We start from the raw sequence: 27,323 nt of genomic DNA, 5'->3' as shown, positions 1-27,323 counted from the left end.
GTTTGGATGGGAAGTCCCATTGCCGCCTTAGAGAATGGGCACCTGCTGTTCTTTGAGCATGAAATGCTCTTCTTGAGTCTAGAATGGCTGCCTGAGCTCTAGCCATTTTACCAACCTTCCAAAACTAGCAAGAGAGAGGGAAGAAGGATTAGCCCTCTCTATTTGAGGCTCCTTCCTAGACATTACCAATACATTTCTACTTAGATCTCATTGACCAAAAGCTAATCATATAGCCACAAGTAGCTGCAATAAGAGAGCCAGAGAGATGTAGCCTTTGAGCTGGAGGAAAAGGTGTCCAGCCAAGGACCAAAGTGACTGCATCTAAAGAAGACAGAGAAAGGAGATAGATTGAATAGATTGAGGGACAACTAAAAGTCTCAGCCATGGAAGTCAGTTTTTCTGTGTAAGCCATATCATAGCTATTTTTTTTTTTTTTTTTTGAGGCGGAGTTTCGCTCGTTACCCAGGCTGGAGTGCAATGGCGCGATCACGGCTCACCGCAACCTCCGCCTCCTGGGTTCAGGCAATTCTCCTGCCTCAGCCTCCTGAGTAGCTGGGATTACAGGCACGCGCCACCATGCCCAGCTAATTTTTTGTATTAGTAGAGACGGGGTTTCACCATAGCTATTTTTCTTTAGCTAAGTGCTTCTTGAAGTTTTGAGGTTTTTAAAAATTGCTTTCTACAGTCTTGAAATGCAGGTTATTGTGTTTTACAGACTGAATTACTTGTAATCAAACAACTGATGCTTTATGAGATGGCTTTTTAAAAGTTTTTTTATAAAGCTAAAATGCAGAACCATCACAAAATTATAAAAACCTATAAGAATGATGTAACATTGAGATGACATGCCCTGTTTCATACAACTTAATAACATAATAGCGTCATAGCATTTTAAAATTTTGTGTCTCCTAGTAAAAAAATTTTTTTACCAATACTGTTCTCATTTTTCTGTTAAAGTTTTTAAATAGGACAATAATGAAGATTAAAATAAAACAAATCCTGTTTTTAATTATCTTCACTATTCTGGGAACTGTATTCCTAGAAAATAGTTTCAGAACTGCACATTTTCTAGTGCTCTTGATGCCTTTTTAGAAAGACAATTTTCTTTTGCATTTTTAGTTCTCAGTATGCATTAATATATAGTCAGTTTTTTTTGTAAAAATTAAGTTCTGATTGATCCATGTCCCAACTAGCTCTTCCTCCTTTCCCTCTAAACCCCTTTTTAAATCATTTATTTTGTTATTACTCTCTTGCCAGAGAAGAGATGCAAAGGTCGTTTCTTGTATCATATGGCTAGATTGAATATCGGTTCTGAACTCAATGAGGTGATCACCCCTTTTTCAGCTCCTCATCACCCCAGAGAAATGTCCAAGGGAAAGAAGCACATAAATGCTGTGAGCTGGTATCTAATTTGCATATTTTCTAAGACTTGTGTTTGTTTGTTTGGGAAAACCCAAACCAAGAGTTTTCTTTGTCTCTGATTAATCAAAAGCTGCTGAGAATAATTGTAAACATACTGATGTTTATCTGAAACACCCTTCTCTTTAGTTATTTTCTGGCTTTAGTTTTATGTCTAGTTTTATGGAGAAAGTGAACATCCCATATAAGAGCCCAATTCAGTTCAATTCAACTGAGATTTATGGAGTGCCTATGTGTCAGGGCCTACACTGGGGTGTCGGGATCAAAAGTTTCAGGAGTCCATTGTGAGAAGCTTGTTTGTCATGGAGTAGCCTCACAGACAATTAGGATATAAGATGCTACCTATTATGATCACAGTGCACAGGGACTGAGAAGAGAGTGCTCGACAAGCTATTGTTCAGAAAGGTATCTTGGTACTACTGTTCCCCAATCTGTCCAGGAAGGTGAGTGTGTAAAGAGCCTTCCAGGTAGAGAACAGCCCAAGCATCGAGCAAGTTTGGTGTTACCAAGGCAGAAAATGGTTGGAACTAGAACCAGAAAGTTGAGCAAAGGCCAGGTCACAAAAAGTTACCTGAATGTCATTAACATCATTACTGTAAGTCATGGCAGACAGCTTTTCATTACAGAATACACAGTATTCCACACAGTATTCCAGAGTACCAGGAGCCATAGAATAAAGCTTTGAGTCAGAGGAAGTGATAAATGCTATTGATAAACTAGGACGTCTTGAAGATAATTATATTTTGACATGAATGTATATCATATAATTGAAATTTGCAAGAATTTTTTTCAGCTAAAATAAGAGAAAGCAAAGTTAGTTCCTAATGATAAGGCCCAGAATAGAGAATTTGGCATTTGCACTCCTTTGTCTTTAGGCTTTCTCAGAGGGAAGTTTTGAGTCAGACTACCCAAGATGTGTAGCTACCAAAGGATTGAGTAGGATTTCACCTCTTCATACCAAGTTTCATATGAGCTTAGAATTTGTCTCTGATTAAAGTACAAGGTAGCAAATTCACCACTTACTACTGACTCAGGGATGCTTGTCTACCACCCACTTCAACCCCACACTCAACTACCATAATGAATTCAGATTGGAAGGTTCAGGCCCCTGAGAAAGAGTCCAACAACTTTATTACCTCTGCAGTGTCCCACCGTGGTATTTCAGCAGCCTGGAACACAAAGACACTTTCAAAAGTGTTTGCAAATTCAAATTCTAATGACGCTTTTCAGTGTCTGAAAGCAGAGTTGATTTTGATGAATCAATGTGAAGTTCCCATACATCAGTGGTAGCACTGCCAGCAGAGAATCCTCTAGCATTCTACTGATATGTTTCTACCTTGCCATAAAAATATAGATATTAATATTGTGGATTTTAGCTTTAAGATACTCTAGAATATCTTTGCTATAAAAATATAGATGTTAAAGTTGTGGATTTCAGCTTTCAGGCTATTCTAGAGTAACCGTAGAGTCTCAAATTCCATGAATAAGATCTTCCAGTCCACTGAGATTGGTTGACTGAGAAAAGGAACTGGAGGAGAAAAGAGTCTATTATGGGTAACTGAGATTGGGTGAGATGGGACTGAAATGGGAATACAGCAACACAGAATACACCTTCTTCAAAGAGATACCTCACTAATAGAGCATAGACAAAGCATTGAGGCATAGCAGGGAGGAAAGAGCCACAATTCAGTTAGAAAAATTAAGAAAACTTGTATGAAAAGAAACAGTACCTGCAAACTTGAAGCTAAGCATTGAAGATTTTTTTTGATGATTTCATGAAGAAGATGTGTCCTGAGGAGACCAGAAGGGTTAACTGAGACCTAGGAGGAGACAAGAGAAGTTAAATTACCTCAGACTATGGCAGATAGCTTTTAAAAAGAGAAGTGTGGGAGGTGTGTATGTTTCAGGGATCATGGCACAAATCATCTCTGAAGAGTTATACTACTAGGTTGTTTCAGAGGGATCAGAACCAGAAAGAACCATTGACTTCTTGGATTTGACACCATACCTGACCAAATCCTAAGAAATACATAATGGACTTGCCACTTTTGGAATTTTCTCTATCTCACTAACTCCCTTGGAAAAGCCCTAAATCTTTAAAGATAAAATAGCCTTTTTACGCAAAGAAAAATGAAAGGTTCCATTCATAGCAACAACAAGAAGAAACCTTAGTTATGTGAATGGTTAGTAGAAAGATAACTAGAAAATTTGACAAAAATGAGAGAAGGATTTAAAAAGTTGAATAAGTAAACATACCATTCTCTAATAGAAGGATCATTAAATTGTCAGTTCTTCCCAATTTGTGAGCCATTTGGGGAAAGAATAAAAAGTACACCTTCTCCTCTTGATTGTAATCTAGCCTAGGAAAGTAATTCTAAATGCAGAAAAAGAGATTAGTGTCTGACTGAAAATAGAGGCATTATACTATTTTGAGTGCTTCTCATATCAGTGAAAATTGAAGTTTTAAATTTTATATTAAAATTTTTCAATAACTTAGTAACAGAGTCATTAAGTCAATAACATACTTCAATAAATATATTTCAAAGTGCTATTCTAGTTTCTGGAAATACAATTATGAAAGAAAATCTCTGCATTTAGGAGGTTATAATCTGGAGAAGAAAAATATACAAACATAAGTCTATTATACCACAGGCTGTACTGTGTTAAATGCTCTGGAGGGCTTGAGCGCTGGGGAGAGGATGGGGTGGGTGGGAGGGGTGGGCTGCTGTTTTCAGTGGGGTGGTCACACAAGGCCTCACTGTACCTGAAGTTTTGTGAGCAGGACCTGAGGCTATCTGGAAGAAAATTCCAGATGGAAATAGACAAATGCTGAGAGCCTGAAGACTGCAGAGTGGTGGAAGCTGAATGAGGGAGGGAGTCACTAGTAAAAATGTTATTATTCCTAACGAACTAACGGAGGAACAGAAAACCACATACCACATGTTCTCACTTATAAGTGGGAGCTAAATGATGAGAAAACATGGACACACAGGAGAGCAACACACACTGGGGCTACAGAAGGTGGAGGTCGGAGGGTGGGAGGAGCAAGAAGATCGGGGAAAATAACCAGGCTCAATACCTGGGTAAGGAAATAATCTGTACAGCAAACTGCCATGACACAAATTTACCTATGTGACAAACCTACACATGTACCCCTAAACTTAAAAGTTGGAGAAAAAAAACCACACACACACACTAGCAAGCTGGCCTTCAGAGACAGGGCTGAGGCAGAGCACCCAGGGCCAGGAGACAGTTGTAAAGTCTCTCAGTTTTTCTCCAAGTCTCTGGAGGGTTGAGCCAAGGAGTCACGATCTGACTTCCGAAAGGATTGCTCTGGGAGCTCTGTTGAGAATAGTTATACAGGGAAAAGGGAAAAGGCGGGGGGACACCTAGCAGGCTGTCATAGCACTCCAGACAGAAGATGATGGGGTCCTAGGCAAGTGTGGAAGGCCGTGAATTGGGTAAATTCTGGATTTGGGGTGGGGAGAAGATTTGCTCTAAAAACCTTTATTTTTTTCATTTAATGTTTTTGTTATGGTAGAACATACATTATATAATATTTATCATTTTAAGTGTAAATTCAATGGCATTAAGTGCATTCACATTGTTGTGCAACTTTCACCACTATCCATCTCTAGAACTTTTTCATCTTTTCCTCCTGAAACTTCATACTTGTTAAATAATTAACATTCTCCATTTCCCCTAACCCCTAGCAGCCAGCACTGGGCTTGCTGTTTCTGAATTGGACTATTCCAGGCACTGCATCTAAGTAGAATCACCTTTTATGTCTGGTTTATTTTATTTAGCATCATGTCTTCACAGTTCACCCATGTTGTAATGTGGGCCAGAATTTCATGTCTTTTAAAGCTTAATCCATTGTATGGGTATGCCACATTTTCCTTAACCACTCATCTGTTGATGTCGTTTACACCCTTTGGCTATAGTGAATAGTGCTGCTATGAACATTGGTGCGTGAATTTTTTTAAGTCAAGCCAATGAGATTTACCAGTAAATTGAATGTGCAGTTGTAAAGAAAAGGGGGAACAAAGATGATTTGAGTATTTTGGCCAGAGCAGCCAGAAGGATAAAGTTTGTATTTGCCTAGAGGAGGAAGACTGGGATTTCATATTCTGCTTCTTTTTCTTTAACATTGCAAAGTGTTCATACTGTGTAGTTACTTAAAATCTTTGTTAATGCTGGTACTTCCTTCTCTTCCTGCCTGTTCTATAGCTCTTCCTCACCTCCCCGCAACCACAAAAACAAACAAACAAACAAAAACCACTTTTATTTCCAGGTATCATACCTTTCTTGGATTCACTGAAATATTTCTGATGATTCAGACTGGGAGGTGGGGATAGTTTAACATATTTAGCTTTTAATGCACATCCCTCAACCTTTAACACAAAAGGCAACCTACACTGGAAAAGGGTAGTTGTGGAGTTAAATCAACTCCTCTCCCCAAAATACATAATTATCTGGCAATAACTCCCCCTAGAATAACTCCTTGCCAGAACACAAGAAAACTAAGCAGACCATAACCACCACATCTCAGGAACAGGGTCCCCAGTCTCTGTTGTTTTTCACTTAGTTTCTACAACACTAGGTTGTGAGAACATGTTTATCCATAAATTATTTATTGAACATCTGCTTGGTGGCTAAGCACTTGGATCATGAGAATTAAGAGAGCATATAGTCTAACAAGATGAATGAGCAACTAGAAAACGGGTGATAGGTGCCAGCATAACGGAAGCCCAAGTCGTGTCCTCTGAGTCTAAGGAAGAAAGTAACATCTGAGGGGAAAACGAAGGAGCAGTAGGCATCACAGGTGCAAAGGCCCAAGGATAAGAGCATGGGTGCCTTCCAGGAACTGAAACATGTTATATGCAGCAAGAGATGGGACTGGCTTGAGAGATGATATTGGCAAAGCGATCAGAAGTCAGATAGAAAGGTCTTGAAATCTTATTAAAGATTTTGTTTTCTATTCTGAAGACAGTATAAAGCCACAGAAAGGGTTTAATCCAGGAACCGCTAACATCGAATTTGCTTTTTGGAAATAGCTCTCTGGCTGCAGTGTGAACAGCTAGAAGCAGAGTATTTCTGAAGTCAGGACAGCTAGAAGGACAGGCAAATTTTTTGGACTGGGATAATGGTGGCAGAGTTGGTAAGGGATGGGTGAATCTGAAGATGCTAAACCACAACAGAACCTGGTGAAATACTAGAGGTAGGGTAAAAAGCCAGTTCAGGGCCCAAAGCCAATTAGGGCCCAGGTTTCTGTCTTGGGCAGCCAGGGATGACACCATTCCCTGAATAGCTTGTGCCAAAGTAGAGCAGGCTTTGGAGGGAAGACAGTGTGTGTTCAGTGTGGGATGTGTGAGGTTTGAGGTGCCTGTGCAACACGCAAGTTAGGAGCTCAATAGTCTGTGCTTCAAATTCAGGTGAGAAATCTAAGCCACCGGTGATTTGTGGCTGATTTCCATATAGATGATGATACAAACTGCAAACCCTTCCAGGGAGGGTGTTTGGCTCCTGGGAGAATACCAGGGTAGTTTATCTTTCCCTTCAAGACTCTTCTAAACTATCAGTTTTCTGATAATTACAATCTGTGAATATCTTCAACAGCTTGGATAACATTCTGACCTAGGGATGCACATTTGCCTAATCAGCCACATAGTGCTCTGTTAGCTTTAACTAGTAGTTTGTTATTTAAAACAACCCACAATGAATATTTGCTTTCCCCAAAATTAGTTGTGTGGAATATTTTTAAGAAGGACATGGGGGAAAGTGTTCCATAATCAGTAGATAACTTTAGGAAACCTTGGTTTAAAAAAACTATTCAGTAGGGTGCTTTACTCTGGCTTTTTGTTTGTTTTTGTTTTTGTGAGATAGAGTCTCGCTGTGTCCTAAATTGGCAAATTGAGTTGAATGGCCCTTTATTAAGGATCTCTTACTTTGGCCTATGTTTCAGCATTGCGTTTTAAAATCGCAGATAAGACAAGCATATGTTGTGATATTAATCATAAAATTTGTAAATTGATTTACAGTTAATTTGATATTGTCGTAAAAATTTTCTTCCATGAAGTTCATGGGACAGATCACTGGAAAGAACAAGACACTAGAGCACTTAAAGGCATTTGACAATTGAAATGAAGAAAGTTTATTAATAATCAGAGCTATGCAGCCACTTTACAAACATTATTGAGTTTAATTCTTACAATCCACTGTACAGCTGAGGAAACCGATACTGAGAAGTTACTTCTCAAGTGTCTGATTAGTTGGGAAGGGCAGTGCCAGGACCACTTCCAGACCTGCTTCAACTGGGGTCCATGGAGACAGTCTTAGGGTTTGCCAAAGGGCCTTCTGTTTCAGCTGTCTATACATTTCCATGAGTAAAAGTCACAGCATGTCACTCTGATACTGACAGTGTAAGCACATAGAAGTAAACTGAAGAACCACGTTGTTAAAGGTTTGTAGGCAGGTGGCACACTTGAATTCTCTCCCCTATGTGTCTGAACTTGGGCACATTGAAGATGAAGAAGAGTTTCTGTCTGGTGTGGGAACATAGGTGCTAACAGATCATGCCATGTGGGTCAGAAGGTAAACCGCTCGTACCCGTCATGCCCCTTGGCTTGGTCAAATGCACATAAACTTGTATTTTCTCAAACATTCGTTCTCTGAAACTTTACACAGAAATTTCAGAACAATTCCTCTGTTGCAAGTTGCATTTTCAGGCAGCGTTGCTTTATTTTTGAAGACCCAGTGGTTCGATTTTGAGCCAGCCTCACTCTGCAGAGACAAGCGATTGCTTGTTCCCCACACAGGGCCTGTGCCCTCCAGTTACCAGCTTTGCAGCTTCCTCAGCTGATCCCTTCTCAAGTCCCCCGGGAGCCACTTTTGTGGCAGATTCCATTTGGTTTCACAGGGCCTCGAGGAGGGGCACTGGGGGCCACTTGGCCTGGTGCACCAGTCTCCCACATTAGGAGCAATTTGCAAACTGCTCTCGGAAGGAACCGGAGCCCAGCCCCGAACAGGCTGCTCCTGTTACCACCATTGTCTCAGGATCCCTTCGTCTTTTCCCAGCTGACCTGCCTGCGAGTGGGGAAATGTGAAAAGTTAGAGACAAAACTGGTTTCTTCGGAGTGAGGGGGAGCTTTCTTATACAGAAAGGAAGGAAATACCTCTGTGGGATTTTATTCTTCCTCCCTCTTCATCCAAAAAATACAAAGAGACTCTCTGTCTTTAATGCGAATGTCGGCTTTAAATCTTTTAGGTTTGGATTAACTCTGCAAAAGAAAAAAAAATCTGACAGGCTTTCAGATATGACGCAGAAAAACTTTTTTCCCCTCAATTCATGTTGTTCATTTGTAAAGCCAAAGGCTGGTGGACTGAATGGTGGGGCGCCAGTCACTCCTCCGTTCGTCGTTAGCATCACAATGGTCAGAATTAGCAGCCTTGAATCTCCACCACTTTTGCCTTTTCCATCGGTGGACATTTAATACGAGGTGGCGAAGGCAAGAATAAATCCTCCTTCTCTTGCCCCCACCCCCACCAAATTAAAATATATTAAAATTAAGCCAAGTAAGTGTGGTATTTTCAGTTACATGCCTTGGAATTCTTACCTTACCTTTCCCCCCAGAAGGAGAAATTGGATTTTTACAGTTGTTACCTTACTAGAAAGCTTCTTTCAATCTAAAGAAAATCCACTGGCTTGATAGACATTTCCTATTACACAGTTATTGTTGGTTTTCACTGTTGAGGATGTCAACAAACATGTCAAAGATCATGTTTTGCTTATTAAATAAAGTGACTTTTATGTGAATATGTTTCACCTTGTTGGTGTCTAGAATGTGGATGCTATTTCATTGAACCCACGTGGCAAAACTTATTTTCTGGAATTTTTTGTAATAGCATGTTTTTATTTTAAAAGCGTTTAGAGCTATTCACTTCTACATAGCAAAAAATCTTAGTGTCCTTGAACATACGGTCTGTATGGATAAGCTCAGGTCAATGCAGAAAAGAATTTAAACAGCAGTTCCTAGTTCTTAATTGAGAGTCAAAATGAATAGGTAATCTGAAATATAATTTAAAATTAATAATCTGCATGTTTCATAAGGACTGATTGATTAGGACTATTAAGTGTAATTGTGAAATTGCCTAGAATAATTAAACTCTAGGTTATTTTTAATTCCTGAACCATACCTGAACTTTTTTTAATTTTGTGTGATTTTTAGTAGAATCTAAATGTGTGTGCATTAGTTGGCCACTTTTTAATGGAATTAGAACCGTACCTTTATGGATTTAAATAGGTACTGAAAATTTACTCTTGATAAACAGATTAAAAGAAGTGAAACCAAAATATTTATTTTGCTTTTTTATTGTATAATAGTATTCCTTTTAAGTTCTGTATAATCTAACTATATTACAAAGATATTTTTTATTATAATTGCAAATAAATAATAGAATTTATTTTTAAGTTACAGAATCTTTTTTTTTTATTGCAACCCAAAAAGCTCTAATACAGCAATTTGGTATTTAATATAAAGGAATTATTAAAGTTATATTTAATATACTTTTATTTGGATTTTACATACAAGATATTGGCTTGACTTTAGCAATAACAGCTGTGCACCAATACCAGTTACATAAATCACTGAACAAAAGATTATTCCTACCTAATGTTAGCCAAAAATAATCAAATTGTTGTTTTTGTAGGTATCTTAATTTGATTATACTGTAGTCATGATTTATCTGGATGATTTTTAATATCCTATAATTGTACAAAAGTAATTTTCATTTGACAGAAATAGTAAATTTAGTTTCTAATTATGATTTATTTTATACCATATATTATTATAAGAGAATTTAATCCAGATTATATTTTGAATTTGCTCAAAAATTTATTTCTGTATTCTAAGTTAACTTTATAACTTTGAATTCAGAGTTGTATACTCTCTTATAGAATGATATTCTTAAAATTGTTTTATTTAAAATTACATAAAACCCAAACACAAATCATGTATTTTTTGGTTTTAAAGTTATGTTGTTTCTGCCGATTTACACAGGCAGCAATGTTGTTCAGTTCCGGAGTCTTTTGGATGGGCTTGTTATTCATCCCTGTGGCGTCTCTGCTCCTTGATGTGGTGTACAAGGTGTAAGTACATACTCTGTTCTATACAGAAAAATATAGATGTATATTAATGCTCAGATTTCTCTCTTTGTAACATCAACTCAAGCATGTAGAGTTTGCAGGATAGGGACTGGTAATATTACTTAATTTTAAATAAGAAAGGGGTGATTCAGGAACTAGAAAACTAGTTGAAAAGACTAAATGAGAAGTAAAGCAGGTAGTTTCAGTTAACGGAGAAAAGTACATGGCATTGGAGAAAATTACATAAGGGAGTATGTTTTTTAGAAACAGCCCCAAAAGCCATACAGAGTAGTAGAAGAAAAACTGTACTACTTCCAAACACATTTTTTATTAATATAAAAAGAAATGTTTTGCTTGCCTGATTCCAAACATATATAAAATATAAAATGAAAACATTACTAATTTTTTCAAGGGTTATTAAGTTTTAAAATCTTATCTCTTCCCCCAAAAAAGATAGCATTTATTACATGATGTTTATTTAAATAATTATGAGAGTTTTAATATTGTAAACCTAAACCATCATTTATTTTAAAACTATAATTTCTATATTAATGCTCAAAATTATGGTAATTTTTAAGATTCTGTTGAAAAACTGCTTGTACCCTTGTTCCTGTTGTACCTTATCAGCAGCCTTGATGATAAGCCAGACATCTAGTTCTGTAAAGCCTTCGCAAGAGTATTTCCATGCAAATCCCTTTTTTTTTTCTTTTTGCAGGATCAAAAGGACTGCTTTTAAAACATTGGTCGATGAAGTTCAGGAGCTGGAGGCAAAATCTCAAGACCCAGGAGCAGTTGTACTTGGAAAAAGGTAAAATGCACAGTGAATATGTTCTTTTCCAAATGAACTTTAAATTTATCTCATACTAGTGGTTGGAAATAAGTGATAAAACTTGTATTTATCAGTCAGCATGGAGCTGGCAGTGTCACTGGCAGGTTTGGGAATCAGAGAGATGTGGATTTAAATCAAATCTGTTACTTTCTAAATTGTGTGGCCTTGGCTACGTTGCTCAATCCTACTGAGCCTCAATTTCCTCATCAATAAAATGGAGGCAATAATACCTACCTAATGGTTAGTTGAAAGAGTTGAATAAAATATTATAAAGCACTTAGCATAGTGCACAGTCTTTAATGAACATTAAATAAATGGTAGTTACAAACATTGTGTTATTAAACTGCAAGAAAAGAAAATGACTTTTAGCTTGAAATAGTATCCATAATAAAATAGTATGTAATCAAAATCATAATTTGATATAAGACAAACTACCTTATATAATTGCATTTGTGGTTCAGTAGTTATTAGGAACTGACCTGGATATATATGATATATGAAGTGAATTATGTCTCCCAAGTTCTCTTCCTTATCACCACCCCCTACCAAAGTATAGCAAAGTTAGAAAGCTAATCAAATCCACTAAATTCACAAAGTGTCGTAAGAAAGAAATTAAAATTAGTTGCAGTCTATTATACAACACAATTATGAAGATAGTAGCAGGAATTTATTTTTTCTTCACGTTCATCATACTAAAGTAAGCTGAAGTTTTGGCTAAACTATAGGAAATGTTTTACTCTGGTATATGTCACCTTAATCATGATTCACTGTTGTTATTTATTTTGATGCAATGGAGTAGGTATCAGAACTCAGTGAGACCTTGGCTTCCAGCTCTCTCTTGCTCTCAATATGCTGAAGGAACTCATCACACACCAGTGTGTGCTACTTTTTTGAAAATAATAGCACTGACCTTTGTTGAGCGCTCACTATGTGCCAGGTGCTTCCCTTGCATTTATGTGCACTATCTCACTAAATCCCAGTAACAACCCCATACAGATCCATCATCTCCATTTTTTTTTCCAGATAAGGAAACTGGGGCTTCGAGAGGTGAAGTTCCCAAGGTTATTAGTGACAGATCTGGGCCTAGGGTCCATGCCAACTGATCTCAGAGCTCCTGCTCTAAACCATTCACAATTCTGCCTCCTTTTGCTACTTGTTTAAAAATATAATGGAGCTGCAAAAACAGCCTACTACTAACTCGACAGAGTACTTAACCTCTGACTCAGCGTCCCAGTGTACAGGAGGGGAATGGTAATACCTGCTTTCAAGGTTATATTCTCCTCCTTCCACCTTTCCCTTCATCTAAAAATTTGCATCCTAGGATTCCTCATAGGAAAGCACCTATTCCATTACCTGGCAGTTTGTCAGTAAATTCAGTTAGTAAATTCATATGTCAGTTCTCTTTCTCTGGTGATAAAAAGAATACAGTGAGAGTTCTAGCTCATGAAATTGTGAATAAAACCATTTATTCGTAATTATTAGGGAAAGACCACTGTTAATACCGTTACTATCCTTAACAGAATATTTCCAGATTTGTAAGTGTGTTAATAAAATCACTTTAAGCCCTTCCACATGATACTTAGTTTGCCTTTTTGTTGTCTACTAGTGACTTCAATTCATAAATCAGGCCAATGTAATGACCTCCAGGTCCTAAACATTCAGTGAGTCTCTAATATATGTAGCTCCTTCCATTAAATAAAATAAGCCAAAGAGCCCAAAAAGGAAAGAAGTGAAATCCAACATAAATGACCACCCACTTCTTCATAGGAAATGCATCAGATAAATTTCCTGCTGCTGCCCGTCTCCTTTGCCTAAAACAGCTGTTTAGCTTTTCCTGAGAACTCAGGAATGTGTTAGCTATCAGCTGAATACCATGGACAAAACCCTGGACCAACATGTATTCCATGTTGCTGTTGCCACCCACTGGTGACCAGAAGGTTGATGATCATTGTAACCATAATGGCTTCCTGCTAGATGGCAGGTGCCAGGAGAGGGGAGGCAAGGGAAGGATCTGTGAAAGGAGAAAAATAGCAACTGGATGGAAACATCTTCAAGCTAAAGTAATGGTACTCTAAGGTTGAAGAATTGGTGGATTGATTTTACCATCTGGATTATTTTAGGAATCTTGGAGAATGAGATTGATTTCAGATTTCAAAAAGTTAGCGAATTTTTTTTTTTTTTTTTTTTTTTTGAGATGGAGTCTCATACTGTCACCTGGGCTGGAGTGCAGTGGCGCGATCTTACTCACTGCAACCTCTGCCTCCCGGGTTCACGTGATTCTCCTGCCTCAGCCTCACAAGTAGATGGGATTACAGGTGTGGACCTGGCTAATTTTTTGTATTTTTAGTAGAGATAGGGTTTCACTATGTTGGCTAGATTGGTCTCAAACTCCCGACCTTGTGATCCACCTGCCTCAGCCTCCCAAAGTGCTAGGATTACAGGCGTCAGCCACGGCGCCCAGCCAAAAGTTAGCAAATTTTGTCTACATTATCAAAAGGGAAGAAATTGTGATTCTTGTGGATTCTAATGACACCAGACTTTCTTTAGTTCCAAAACACCATGTTATTTTATATCTGCCAGTCTTTGAATTTGCTGTTCCCCTGTCTGGGAGCCAATACCCCTCTTACAGACCAGGCATTCCAATTCTCAGCTTTCAAAACCCAATGTAGATGCAGTTTTTTCAACTTCTCACATCTATAATATGTAATTCCTAGCCTGCTATCTCTGTACTTTTGTACTCTGTTTATACTCTGTATAAACTTTTGTTGTTACACTGATCGCATTGCATTATAAAGTATTAGTTTACTCTATGTATGTTTTTCCCCCTACTAGATTGAGCTCCTAGAAGGAGAGGCCCATGTCTTAGTCATAGCTGCAACCCAGCACCTGGTACAGCACCAGGAACGTAGTAGCACTCAATAAATATTTGCTGAGTGGATGAACAGGATGGTTAAGAGAATAAACTAAAGAATGGATGAAAGAAAGAGTGGGCAAAAGGATTGCTGAGTAAGAGAAAGGATTGTTGAATTGATGGTTGACCTGTTGGCTGTGAAACAGAAATCTGATACATAAAAACATAGAGAGAACTGTATAATTGGTACTTCCCAAACAAGGTAATATCCAAAGCAACCATCATTTACTTTTTTGTCATACAGTGATACAGTTCTTAAGAAAGATCTTGTGAGTTGATCATCCTCAATTTTTTTATTCTTCACTAAGTATGACTATTAAACTCAAGTTATGTATAAAATGCAAATGTCAGAAAAACAATAAATTGTAAGCACATAAGGAATATTAATATTTACAATAATATCTTGTCTTTGTTCATTTTCAAAAATAAACCATCTTGGTTAAAACAGACATTTTTAGTAGAAATAGCATGCCACCTACCATATTACCCAGAAAATTAGATTCATTTTATTATATTTTAGGGGGAAAATATGTTTAATCAATCTAAATATGTTCTAAAATGCATGCTTTTGAACCATGGGTTATAGTAGAAATAAATGCAAGTCTACAATGGTGAGAGAATAACCTAAACCTTATTCCTGAAGGTTTAAAATAATCCAAACCTTGCTGCCTTCTGACCTCTACCAAAGTCCATGTAAGGAGCTGAGTTCCTTTTTTTTTTTTTGAGACAGAGTCTCACTCTGTTGCCCAGACTGGAGTCCAGTGGCATAATCTCATCTCACGGCAACCTCTGCCTCCTGGGTTCAAGTGATTCTCCAGCCTTAACCTCCTGAGTAGCTAGGACTACAGGCACACACCACCACACCCGGCTTATTTTTGTATTTTTAGTACAGATAGTGTTTCACCATATTGGTCAGGCTGGTCTTGAACTCCTGACCTCGTGATCTGCCCCCCTCAGCTTCCCAAAGTGCTGGGAGGATTACAGGTGTGAGCCACCACGCCCAGCCAGGAACTGAGTTCTGAAGAACTGAAGAAAAACTGTCCACTGGAGAAAAATAAAATGGAAATTGTACTTTAAAAATATAAAATAACCCAAATCTTACTCCTGAACATTTGAACTTTATCCAAAAGTTTACAATAAGAAATTACGGATACTGTGGGCTCCTTGGAGGCAAGACAATTATTTTTGGATATCATTGGAGTCTGTGTGAAACAATGTATTTTATAGACAGGCAAATATAATGAGACTCATAATTCAAATTTCTCACTGTATTCATTAGCCAGCATATCATCATTGGCCATTACTAAATAGAATTTTAGCCTGGGATCTTCAGGTCAGTCCTCACTGATTTGCCTGGCACCACTGTTTGGCCATGGTTTACAGGTTCACATGCTGGGAGAGTCAGGAATACGAGGTGTCAGAGAACTCGGTGGGGTGGATGATGACAGTGCTGTCTCGAACCTTTCTGTTGCATTGTTCATCTTAATGAAAAGCAGTTTTGCCAGGCGCAGTGGCTCACGCCTGTAATCCCAGCACTTTGGGAGGCCGAAGTGGGCGGATCACGAAGTCAAAAGATCAAGACCATCCTGGCCAACATAGTGAAACCCCGTCTCTACTAAAATACAAAAATTAGCTGGGCGTGGTGGCGTGTGCCTGTAATCCCAGCTACTCGGGAGGCTGAGGCAGGAGAATTGCTTGAACCCAGGAGGCAGAGGTTGCAGTGAGCTGAGATCGGCCACCGAACTCCATCCTGGCGCCTGGTGACAGAGTAAGACTCTGTCTCAAAAAAAAAAAAAAAAAAGAAAAGAAAAGCAATTTTAACATTGCTCCAGAACTAGTAGAAAGGAAATAATTATATTTCTCAGTGTTCACGCTAGATTTTATATCAGTACTACTTAAATACTTCGGTCAGGGTTGAAGACACAGGGATCTGTCAGATGCTTCCTTCAGCCTTTCTCATCACCGTGATAATGGTTCTATCCAACATTCGAAAAGAAAAGTGACAGAACACTGAAATGTTTTCAGCTCCAGGGCAGAGATTAGGCCTGTTCTATTCACTGTTTGTCTCCCCACAACTACAGCTACCCTAGTGTAGGACAGCGATCACATGCTATACATTAAACATTCCGTGAATGAATAGTTATTTACTTTTTGGAGATTTGTTTTAATGAATCAACCTGAATAGCTTACCATCCCAATATATAGACAAATGCAAATTTACTCCTCAAGTTTCACACTGAAAATTCCTTAAGATAACACATTCCAACACATTCCAGAACTATAAATTGGTTTTTACCGACACCAACATTTTTTAGTATTTGTAAGTGAAATATTATTTTAAACATGTTATCTTTACATTCACCTCCACCAGATGTTTAAGTTGCAACATTTTAGTGGGTTTGGAAATAAGGTAACAATATTTAGTGGCAGTTGTACGATTGCATTAAACAAACTCAAAATTTACATAGCTTGGTATGCAAATGAAAGACTATGTAAGACTGAGTAAAACTGCTAGCCAAGAGTTGTGAATAAAATGTGGTTTTAGTGAGAAGGTATCATCATCTTGGTGGTGTTTTTTTGTTTTTGTTTTTGTTTTGTTTTTTCACACTGTGTTAAGCTGTTCCACTAAAACTAAACTTTTAATGTTATCTGTTAGTGTTAACATAAGTATATTTTATAATGTGCCTTAATAGTAATATTAGTACCTTTAAACATTGATGGCCCAGACTTGCATAAATGTTTAAATGAGTAGTTCCCCAAAGGTATAAGATGAGACTAGAGAAATACAACTTATCATTTATTTATTAAGCAACCTCCTGTGAATGGCATTTATATTCTGGAGGAGGGACTCTGCTCTATAGGACTAAAGCAAGAAGTTCAAAGTAGCTAAGAAAAAAACAAAACAAAATTCTAGTCATTTTCTTAGTAAAGAGGTAGAATGAGACCATCATAAACTAAAACTTATGTGCAGCAACAGACATCTCACCTTGAGCTTATGTTGACTAGAAACCAAGGCATCAAAAATGCTCCTTACAAAGTACCTTTTGTTTTGTGATGATCTCTGTTCTAGTTGATTTTTTCATAATAAATTCTCAGGATCTTGGGGGTAAAGGTGGGAGGGCCAGCATTTGTTGAGTGCTTCCTATGAGTCAGTCATTGTGCTGACAGCTCCCTGCATCCTCACAGTCTGCCTGAAGGTTAAGTACTGCCCTCCTGTTATATAAGAGATGACCGAGAAAGGTTTGCCTGTGGTGACCCAGCTAATAAACAGCCGACACAAAATTAAATTTAAGCACTATTCCGGAGCCCATGCTTTTTCCTGAGTAATGTGCTTCTTTTTTAAGAAACAGATTTTCTTACTGCTTTGTTTCAATGCTGTACGTTAACTTGATATAAAAGAAGAGCTGAGAGCCTTTATATGAACTGTACAAAATGGAGTTACGTTCTCCTACGTATTTCAGTTGCCATAATATGAAAGATTCTCATATGTGCCTTCTTAACACTTTAATATTGTAATATTAAAGTATTATGCGTTTAGTAAGGCCAGCCTGAAACCTGGAAAATGCCTTTTGGGAACAAGACGCTGCATAATGATACATTGCTGTCTTCTATTCTCTCGTAATCATTTCAGTTAGTCTCCCGTAGTCATTTCGGTTTGTAACACCGGAGACTTTCCAGCACCCCATCCACAAGGCTCTGCTAAGGAAATCAGACCACCTGCTGCTAAAGCTGTGACTTCCTCAAAGCAGTTACATATTTTAGTGTCCCTCAGGGTCCATGGGTCTGTAATGCTAGATCATTTAAAGAGTAGAGTAAGAAAGCAACTCTGTAAAAATGGCCCTTTCTCATTTCTCATATGTGTTTATTTCACTGACAGAAACAAGTTTTACAACTGTTTGCAGAACTGCTGGAGTTTTAGATTAATTAGTTTTCTTGCCTTCATGTAGCTAATTTCCAATGACAGTGAAATATGTCTAATAATACCAGTTAACCTCCCTAGACTTCAAAATATATGTGTGGAAGATTACTACAAATGTCAACATTTCTAAATATTTTTTCTTCGGTTTTTGCCTAAATGTTTGCATAATTCATTTACACAATGAGTTCATTTTGCAAAGGATCCTTTTTTTGTATATGATATTGTTTCATTTCATGGTCTCAGAAAAATTGGCAAAACACAGAACTAACATAACACAGCAATTTAACTAAAGCTTTTATAGTGGGAAAAACACAAGATGGAAAATTTTCAGCTGAGTCAGTTCCAGTTATTAAAATTGCATAAACATTTGCTGCAACACATATGGATTATTTGTCTCATGCCTGTTATGTTCTTTAATATCAAAACAAAATGTTACAAATCAAACAATGAAGAAATGGCACAATGGGAAGATGGATGATGTCTATAAGTACATTTCAGAATTATTACTCAGTATATTCAACAACTATTTGAGTTTCTACTGTGTGAGGCACTGTTTTATGTGAAGCTGCGGGGGGAAGATGCCTAATTTTTTATAATGTGCTTTTAGAAGTTACATAATTAATTATCTAGATTTGGATCTGAGGAGACAACTATTCTAAACACTCATTGAAAAATACTTTCCTTGTTATTTCACCTATCATAATTATTTCTTCTGAAAATAGTTTATTTTAAAATCAAATTAAGGAACGCATGTCATACCGTATTAGAGTGGTAGTGAAACTTTTCTAATTAAAAACTTTATGAAATGTCTTCTTTGTGTAATGTTAATATTTACTTTAGTTAAGATTTTCAACTAAAAAATATTTTGCGCCAAAATGTGCCAAATATGAAAAGGATATAGTAATAAGGTTTTGTCATTCTAAAAATGCCACGCTTAGATTATATGTAGTAAGTTAAGCAGTTCTTAGAGATGAATAACACTCCTGATGTATTTTTTTATTTTAGCTAATTGTGTTGTACTGGCTCTGTGTTGTCGCTTGACTTGAATATAACTGAGTTGGGGGTGGTGAGAAGATCTTACTTTTTACTGGGAGGAGGAGTACTGGGGACAAAACTCCTTAGTTAGAGAAAAAAATGGCCTCAAAAGTCTGTCTAAATACTTGAAATCTCATTTGCTATCTAAGAAAATGGTGTAAAAAGAATCACTAAGCTACAGATTTCTCAAGCGATCTTTTGTTTAAGTCTAACTCTCTTTGGTGGTCCTGTGGGCACACTGGGGTCTCTGCCGAGTTGATAATTCATTTCACACGTTTGCACCTGCTCTGCAGCCTGACCGAGAGGGCGCAACTGCTCAAGAACGTCTTTAAGAAGAACCACGTGAACTTGTACCGCTCTGAATCCTTGCAACAAAACCTGCTCCGTGAGTATTTGAGTTTCTTATTTTTAAATAAATTATCTGCCGTTACTGTATCATAGCATTTATACAATATCCTGACTTTAGGGTGTTTAACTATTTAAAACTAATGCCTAAAACAAGTTTTGCATATTTGCAACCTGTAAATAACAGAAAATCTGTTGGTCAGAACCATTTCACTTTTAACAGAAGAGATAGTTCATTATAAAATCTTGCTGTTTCACTTAAAGAAAAACAATATTTCTACATTCCTTGCTTCCTTAAATCTTTAAAGCCAGTAAATCTTAACTCTTAAAAGCTGACTCTGTCTTGTTATCTTTTCTACTTGAATAACTTTGCAAGAGCCTTTCAGCTTTCATACAACACAAGGAAACATATATTTTCCCCTTCAGAAATATTTATGAATATTTAGAGTTATAAGAAATTATTACATATTGTGCCCTCTTAACATTTCAAGATCTAAAAAAGAATATAAAATGTAAAGTCCTGTAGTAAATGTATTTGTGTTAGTAATATATCTTTTGTTTCATGTTGTTTCCACATAGAATTTATTTTCACTTACATATACTCATGTCTAATGCTTTTGCTCTTTATACATCAGGAGGCCTTTTCTAAAGAGGTAATCCCCTTGGAGGTCATTCCTTATCCCATGCCCCCGCCAACCATGTTGGGGCATGAGTGAGTTTATTTGTAGATGCTGAGAGTCAAGGGGAATGTCCTCTGAAGGAGGGAGACCACTTGCCACCATTAGCAGCTATTTGTGTTTATCTCCTCCTCCTCACCTTTTTTAATTGATAAATAATAATTGTCTATATTTATGGAGTACAAGATGATGCTTTGATGTACAGTTGGCCGTTTGTATCTGTGGGTTCCACATCTATGGATTCAACCCATTGTGAGTCAAATATATTCACGGGGAAAAAAATTCACAAAGTTCCTAAAAGTAAAATTTGAACTTGCCATGAACCAAATAGTACATTGAATCCACTAGAATGAACTGATGTAGAGGCATTGTAATCTAGAGGCTGGACACAGTGGCTTATGCCTGTAATCCCAGCACTTTGTGAGGCCGAGGCGGGCAGATCACAAGGTCAGGGGTTCAAGACCATCCTGGCCAACATGGTGAAACCCTGTCTCTACTAAAAATACAAAAATTAGCTGGGCGTTATGGTGGGAGCCTGTAGTCCCAGCTACTTATGAGGCTGAGGCAGGAGAATTGCTTGAACCCAGGAGGGAAGTGGAGGTTGCAGTAAGCCAAGATCATGCCACTGTACTCCGGCCTGGCAACAGAGCAAGACGTCTCAAAAAAAATAAAAATAAGTAATCTAGTCTAGAAATGATTTAAAGTTTACAAGAGGTTGTGTGTAGATTGCATACAAATACTGTGCCATTTTATATAAAGGATTTGGGCATCCGTGGATTTTGATATTCAAGGGGGTTCCTGAAGCAATTCCCACAGATGCCAAGGGACTGTACATGGTGGGATGGTTGAATCAATGACCTTATTCACCACCTCACCTACATATCACTTTCCCTTCCCTCTCATCTACCTGACCTATATGGAAATATATGAGTCCACTTGACTCCCTTACCCCCTCCAGAATTGGGGAAGCAAAAGTTAGAAGAGTTGGAGTTGATTTACAGAACAGAGGATTTAGGGGGATTGAGGGCACCTCCTCAGTGTTCTAGGCAGAAGAATTCCTAGAATCTAAACTGGCAACCTATGATCATCCCACTCTTTATTTTGAAGTTAAGTGTGTGTCTTCTGGGCATTAAAAATCAGTGTTTCCCTGCTTTTGAAGGTGGGAAAGCTGCATTTGTTCCCAAGCTAGAAAATGAATACTCAAAAGGCAGAATAACAGTGGTTTCCAGTGCCTTTGTGATAATTCATGTTTTATCATTAACTTGTAGATGGGTATGCTTTCTCTCAAGATGAAAATGGAATCGTTTCACAGTCTGAAGTGATTAGAGCATATGATACCACGAAACAGAGGCCCGATGAATGGTGATGGGGAGAGCCTGAAAGGCAGGCTCTATTATGTCTCTAAGGAGAGCTACCTGGTTGTCATCACAGTCTGCTGAACAATCCCAGTCTGATCCATGGAGAGGAAAGGTGGATCTGAGCTCATCTCGCTGATGGACATTCAGATTTATGTATATTATAGACATAAGCACTGTGCAACTGTACTGTAACACCGTATCTTTCGGATTTTTTAAGGTATTTGCTAAGTCTTTGTAAATGGAAATTGAAAATGACCTGGTATCTTGCCAGAGTGCTTTCTTATATGGAGAATAAGTCAGTATTCTTATGCCGTTACTTGGGCTGCAACTGACTATCAATTTATTGGCTGTACCACAAGGTAACCAACCATTAAAAAACTCTAAGTGGTATTTAGTTAAAGGAAGGGACTCTTGATATCCAGGCTTAGATTTCAGGATATGCTGAAACAAACCAGCATTCTTAAGGAACTAACTCAATCTTCCTGAGCAAAATTTCTAAACAAGGCATTATTAACAAGCATTTGTGTCAAAATTGTCTTGATAAATGTTTGCCAAAGAGGTTCAATAAATGTATTTGTAGTTCAGTAGTCATATGCCCAGAAATGTAAGAGAAAGTTTACTTCCAGTTCTGCTGTAAGATCTGCATGCCTGACTTTTCAAATATAAGAGTGATTTAAAATGAATATTTCAAGGCATTTGCTACTAAAATCTGTGATGTTGCACCTTTGGCCTTACAAATGCTTCTTTGTTGTTTGTCGTGTTTATTTGTTAAAGGACACACGTGTTAATGTGACTCTGTTGTTATGACACTGAGTTTTTAAATTGTATGTATGTTTCAGTTGTTTCAGATAAAGTTTCATCATCATCTAGATTTTTCTAAAAATCTGGCTTATCTAGTAGATTGAGTGATGTCATTTTGTCTTAAAGTTTTTCCTGTTAAGAAACATACAGTACATATTTACGTGGGATTTTTAAAGCTTCTGTTGCAGTATTTGGAATAACATGTCAGATAAATGCATGGGCTTTTGTCATGAACATAGGCTCAGCTTTTGTCCTGTGTTCCCGTTCTCACTATGTGTTCCCACAAGAGATACCCGCTGTCTTATGTCGCACACCCAGTGATATGGTGACTGCCCCTATACTGAAGACTGAAAATGATTTCACAGTTCACTCATCAAATAGTTCCCCAAATTCATCACATGCTGCTTATTGGGACAAATAAGTAGTACATTTTCCCCATTTTAAAAATGCTGATTTTACTCAAGTCTGTAACTTTACAGTCAAAGGACACTTTCATCATGAGTAGGTTTTGTTGGTGTGTTTTAAAATCTATGTGAGTTTAATTATTTTCAGCATTTACAAGACATCTGAAATTGCCTATTTTGCTACCAACAGTAAATGAAGGGGCTGTTTAAAACCACAGCCAGTTTTCTACACTAGTTTTTAATAATAGTTTTGTTTGGAAAAAAGGAATTAGTTTTCAGATACACTTCAGAGATTGAAGCAAACTATTTGCCTTTTACTCAAAAGCCTGCTTGCCTTTATGTGGATTTACCAGCAAAATAGGTAGAACTCTCTAAAAAAGTCAACTAGAATTGAGAAGAGGTGATTTTTTTTCAGATCTCTTCTTGAGTTTAATATTCTCACATTCTTTTCACCCTTCTCAATCTAGATTTAAAATTAGGATATATATCATTTCCTTGTCTGTATTTGTAGCTCCTTAGTTACCTGCCTCTACATTTTCTGCAAATAAGAGGTTATATCACATATACATAATTCTAACCTTAAGGGAACATGCATTTACATACTTTACTTCCCAAGCCCTTCCTGTTTGGGGTACAGATTAAGAGAGTCATGAATCAACACATCTAGCAAGACCACAGGTGTAAGAGTCTAAGAGCATCTTCAAAATTCTGAAGTCCCAGACTTTACCTGTCTAGTGAATGGATATTCAGAGCGGCTTTTCCTGAGCTGCCCAGTGGTGATAGCCGAGGTCAAACCACAAAAAATGAGAAAGCAAGAATGAAGTGCACCCCTCCAGAGAAACGCTTTATAGCAGTTACAGAGAAGAGCTGCTTCCCATTTGCCCTCATCATCAGTGGCACCCTTCTGCAGAATTCTAACGTAAAAACATTATGAATATAATAGAACTGGATTTTCTGACTTAATAAATTTTATTTTAATCTTGAAACATGGATTGTTTCTGTGGAGCTCTTAAACAGAAGAATACTTACAGTTGATAATGTGTAACATGATCTGAAACGTGACTAATTTGAGCCTCTTTGTCCCATGGTCCTATTTTTGAATTGTTGACATTGTTAGTCTCTCTGCTTCCTGGGTGAGACTCGGGGTTTGAGGGGCAGGGAGTGAACTTCTTGGTAAAACTTAAAATATAACATTGCAATTGCAGTGACTTTACAGTGTTACATTGGAGAAAATAGTCTGATTTTTTTAAACCTTCCTTAATTGGAAAAAAGTCACATGGTTTTACCAGGATTGAAATAAACAGCCGAAGTGACTTTTAACATGTGTTTTCTGAAATAAAGGCACATACTCTTCAATTAAAAAGTTTCTTATAGGGACTCTGGCAAATGCTAACACAGTTGCTTTACAATGTTTACAATTCAGAAAATACGACTTATAATAGAAAATCCTCGTTCATTTAGCATTGAAAAGCTGGAAGTTGCTTCTTTCATGTTGAATAGTACACAGTGGTACTGAGCATGGACTTTCTAAATGTTTTATATATACATATAAAAATATATTGGTGTCTCACACCCAGAAAGATGTTATATTGTAGAAATTATTAGGAGGAAAACAGTGTTTCTCAGGAACGTTGTAAATTTTAAATGATATATGTACTTCCCGTCCTCCCACCTCCACTCTGTGCTCTAATGTGAGACTGCTTCAGCAGTGTTGCTAAGTTAATGGAAAACTTTTCCTAATCAAGTCAGGTGAATGTGTATTCTGCTAAACAGTGTTAGCCATTTACATGAATTGTGTGGTCATTAAATGGAATCAATGTTTCCTCTTTAATTTCCAGAGGGAAAATGAATTTTGGAAATCAATCAGCATTTATTCTGATCATTAAATTTTATACTTTAATTTTGCTGTTCAGCATTCTAAATATCCAGTGTGAAAGTCACATGATAATTTGTTTTGCATTGCGTGCACTTTACAACACTTAGAACTTGTCATTTAAAATGTTTTTTCAGGAAATGAATGCTAGTAACAGACTGTAGTATTCATAGTTTCTAAATTATGACAGTGTCGTAATTATTACAAAGCTAAATAATCACGTTTATTTTTGTGCAGTTTCCCTTTGATAGTTCCTGGTTTTAAAACCTATTAGGCATATAATCTTATAAATAGTCATCTACAAAATTTATGGAGAAAATGCCCATCCCATTCACATCACATGGACCAGGAATTCTTTTTGTAAATGACTTAAGGTAACACCATGCAGTTCAGTGCCTGATAAATGCTTTTTAATGATGAACATTTCTATAATGCCTCGTAAGACACCATAGTCTGATTTTTCTCACATTAAGATAACTGAAGTCACTTGTGTAACTTAGTTATACTTTGCTACATTTTAATTAACCTTGGACAGCTATTAAAGTGGAATGTAAGTTAAATTTTGAAGGAAAGGAAATAAATGTTTTCCATATTTCGTCTTGATTTATTTTCTGTAGGAGAACAGCTGTGTTTTTGATAGGTTTATGGTTTGCATGAATTCATATTTAAAGTGATCCAGGCCAATGCATGGCTATTGCTGTAAATCTTGATGTTTATTTCTGCCTTATAAAGTTCTATCATGGCCTACCTGGAATTTAATATTCCATAGACAAATTAATTGGTCCTCTGCATAATTTTTGAAGTAGATTATTTTACAAAGAAATTTGAACAAATTTAATTGAATCTTTTGTTTAGCTTGCCTCTAAGAACTTTTCTTAATAAAGCTCCCAAAACTTCTCAGCAAATAAATCTCTCTTAAGTAGGAAAACTAGATTTCATATTTGCTTACTTTGAATTAACAGCAACTTTCCACAGGTAAATCTGTACTTGCAAAGATGTGAGCAGAATAGTTAAAAATAATAATTTTATGTTTCATGGTTCTAAATAGAAGCCATAAATATAGTAAATACTATCTGTTGTTTAACTACGTCAATCTTCATTTTTTACATTTTCAAGTTTATTAGGTTAAAAAAAAATAGGGCAGCCTTGGAAGGCAGCTACTACAGAAAACTGCAGTTTTGCATTAAAGATAAAGTAGTATTTTCAGCTCCCTGAAAAACCATTCCTGCTGAAACTGCTGTAGAAATTGTGAAGCTGCATGAGTGGAGAGTATTGAATCTGTGGTTCTAGTAGTTTTCTCAGGTTTGTTTATCTTGATGTTTGATGCACTGTGTTTTATAGTTATTAAAGTTGAGTAATATTATTTCTATGCAGTGTTATGTGTCATTGGCCTTTTGTGAATGTGCATGTTTTAAACTGCAAATTTTAAACATTTTGTCCTCTAATTGTTATTAAAATAAACTTTACCATTACTTAAAGAAAATTGTTGAAGTTTTGATTGCTAGTTCTAGAAATTATATTGCTTCTAAAACCTTCAAATCCAGGAGTAACTAGTCTGAGAAGGTGTATCCATTTAATAGCTTTTAAACATTTTGTTTACAACCCCAGTGATTTATAAAATATCCCTTCGTTTTAATCCAGCTAAATCAAACATGAAATGGAATGTATTAACTCTAGTTTGGTAAAATTGGTAGTTTTTATAATTAAATAACAATTTTTTAATAAAATTACTGTATTTTGTGATGTCAGTATGTAAAGCCTCCTGGGATTGTCCCCATTACATATTTAAATTGGCTTGCAAGTAAACAGCTAATTCCTGGTTTCAACCTTTTATGTTGGATGAATTGTGTTTTCAAACCAACTGAATTGTTTTAAGTTCATGAGAAAGTGGTCAAGTTTAGCCAATAACATTTGAAGGAAGTAACCAGAAAATAATAAAATGAGCACATGAGACAAAAGTATAGACAGCATCAGAAATGAAAACAATCACTTCAGCAAAAACAAGTGTCCTTTGGTAAAAGAGAAACAACCAAAGATACAATTAGGTAAATTGCTAGAATAGGATTAGTTCTCAAAGAGGCCCTGGAGAGGCAATTTGAGGAGCATCTGATTTTATTAGACTGAAGCTGCCTGTGCTTAGTTGCCTGGAGTCCCATGTCCTCTCCCACAGTCTTCACTGGGACAATTGGGAGGGGACCTCCATACAAAACAGTTTATGGATATATTACCTCTGAATTGTATCAAATAATTTTCACATTCAACTCCATTCTCCTTAAAATAAGCACCGTGTTTCCACTGACCTATAGTTTAAGATGCCTTCTAATACTACCACAAGCAAAAAGCAAACTGGAAATACATTTCCATAAATCCAATATGTCATCCCCATTTAAATTTTTTTTGTATGCATAGGGCATCTCTAACCTAAAACTTCCATTTCAGTAACACAGAACTACCTCACTTTAATGAAGAAAGATCTTCCTAACCTGGATAATTACACAAGTAGGCTAATAAAATATGTTGGAAAATATGAAATACCTCTTGCCATTCAGTTTTTATTACTTTCAAGTACAAACTATATAGCTAGCAATTTAAGGATTTCCTGTCAGA

General features: G+C 36.9%; 1 protein-coding gene across 9 annotated transcripts in view; it reads left to right on the top strand.

The window, feature by feature from the left end:
* The window catches only part of ATP8A1 (ATPase phospholipid transporting 8A1), a 241,625-nt gene extending 217,796 nt beyond the window's left edge, over positions 1-23,829 (top strand). For all 9 annotated transcript variants that reach the window (XM_064366745.1, XM_012474960.2, XM_012474964.2 and 6 more), the window contains 4 exons: positions 10,479-10,567; positions 11,280-11,372; positions 19,552-19,643; positions 21,549-23,829. In XM_064366745.1, the coding sequence (XP_064222815.1) occupies positions 10,479-10,567; positions 11,280-11,372; positions 19,552-19,643; positions 21,549-21,646 (372 nt within the window). In that variant the 3' untranslated portion in view covers positions 21,647-23,829. The remainder of the gene's footprint in view (positions 1-10,478; positions 10,568-11,279; positions 11,373-19,551; positions 19,644-21,548) is intronic.
* The last annotated feature ends 3,494 nt before the right edge of the window (positions 23,830-27,323 follow it).

Source organism: Aotus nancymaae, unplaced genomic scaffold (assembly GCF_030222135.1).
Source record: "Aotus nancymaae isolate 86718 unplaced genomic scaffold, 86718_ANA_hifiasm-v0.15.2.pri h1tg000006l, whole genome shotgun sequence".
Taxonomy (NCBI): Eukaryota; Metazoa; Chordata; class Mammalia; order Primates; family Aotidae; genus Aotus; species Aotus nancymaae.
The sequence above is the reverse complement of the archived record's forward strand: the minus strand, read 5'-3'. Positions and strand labels throughout refer to the sequence as shown.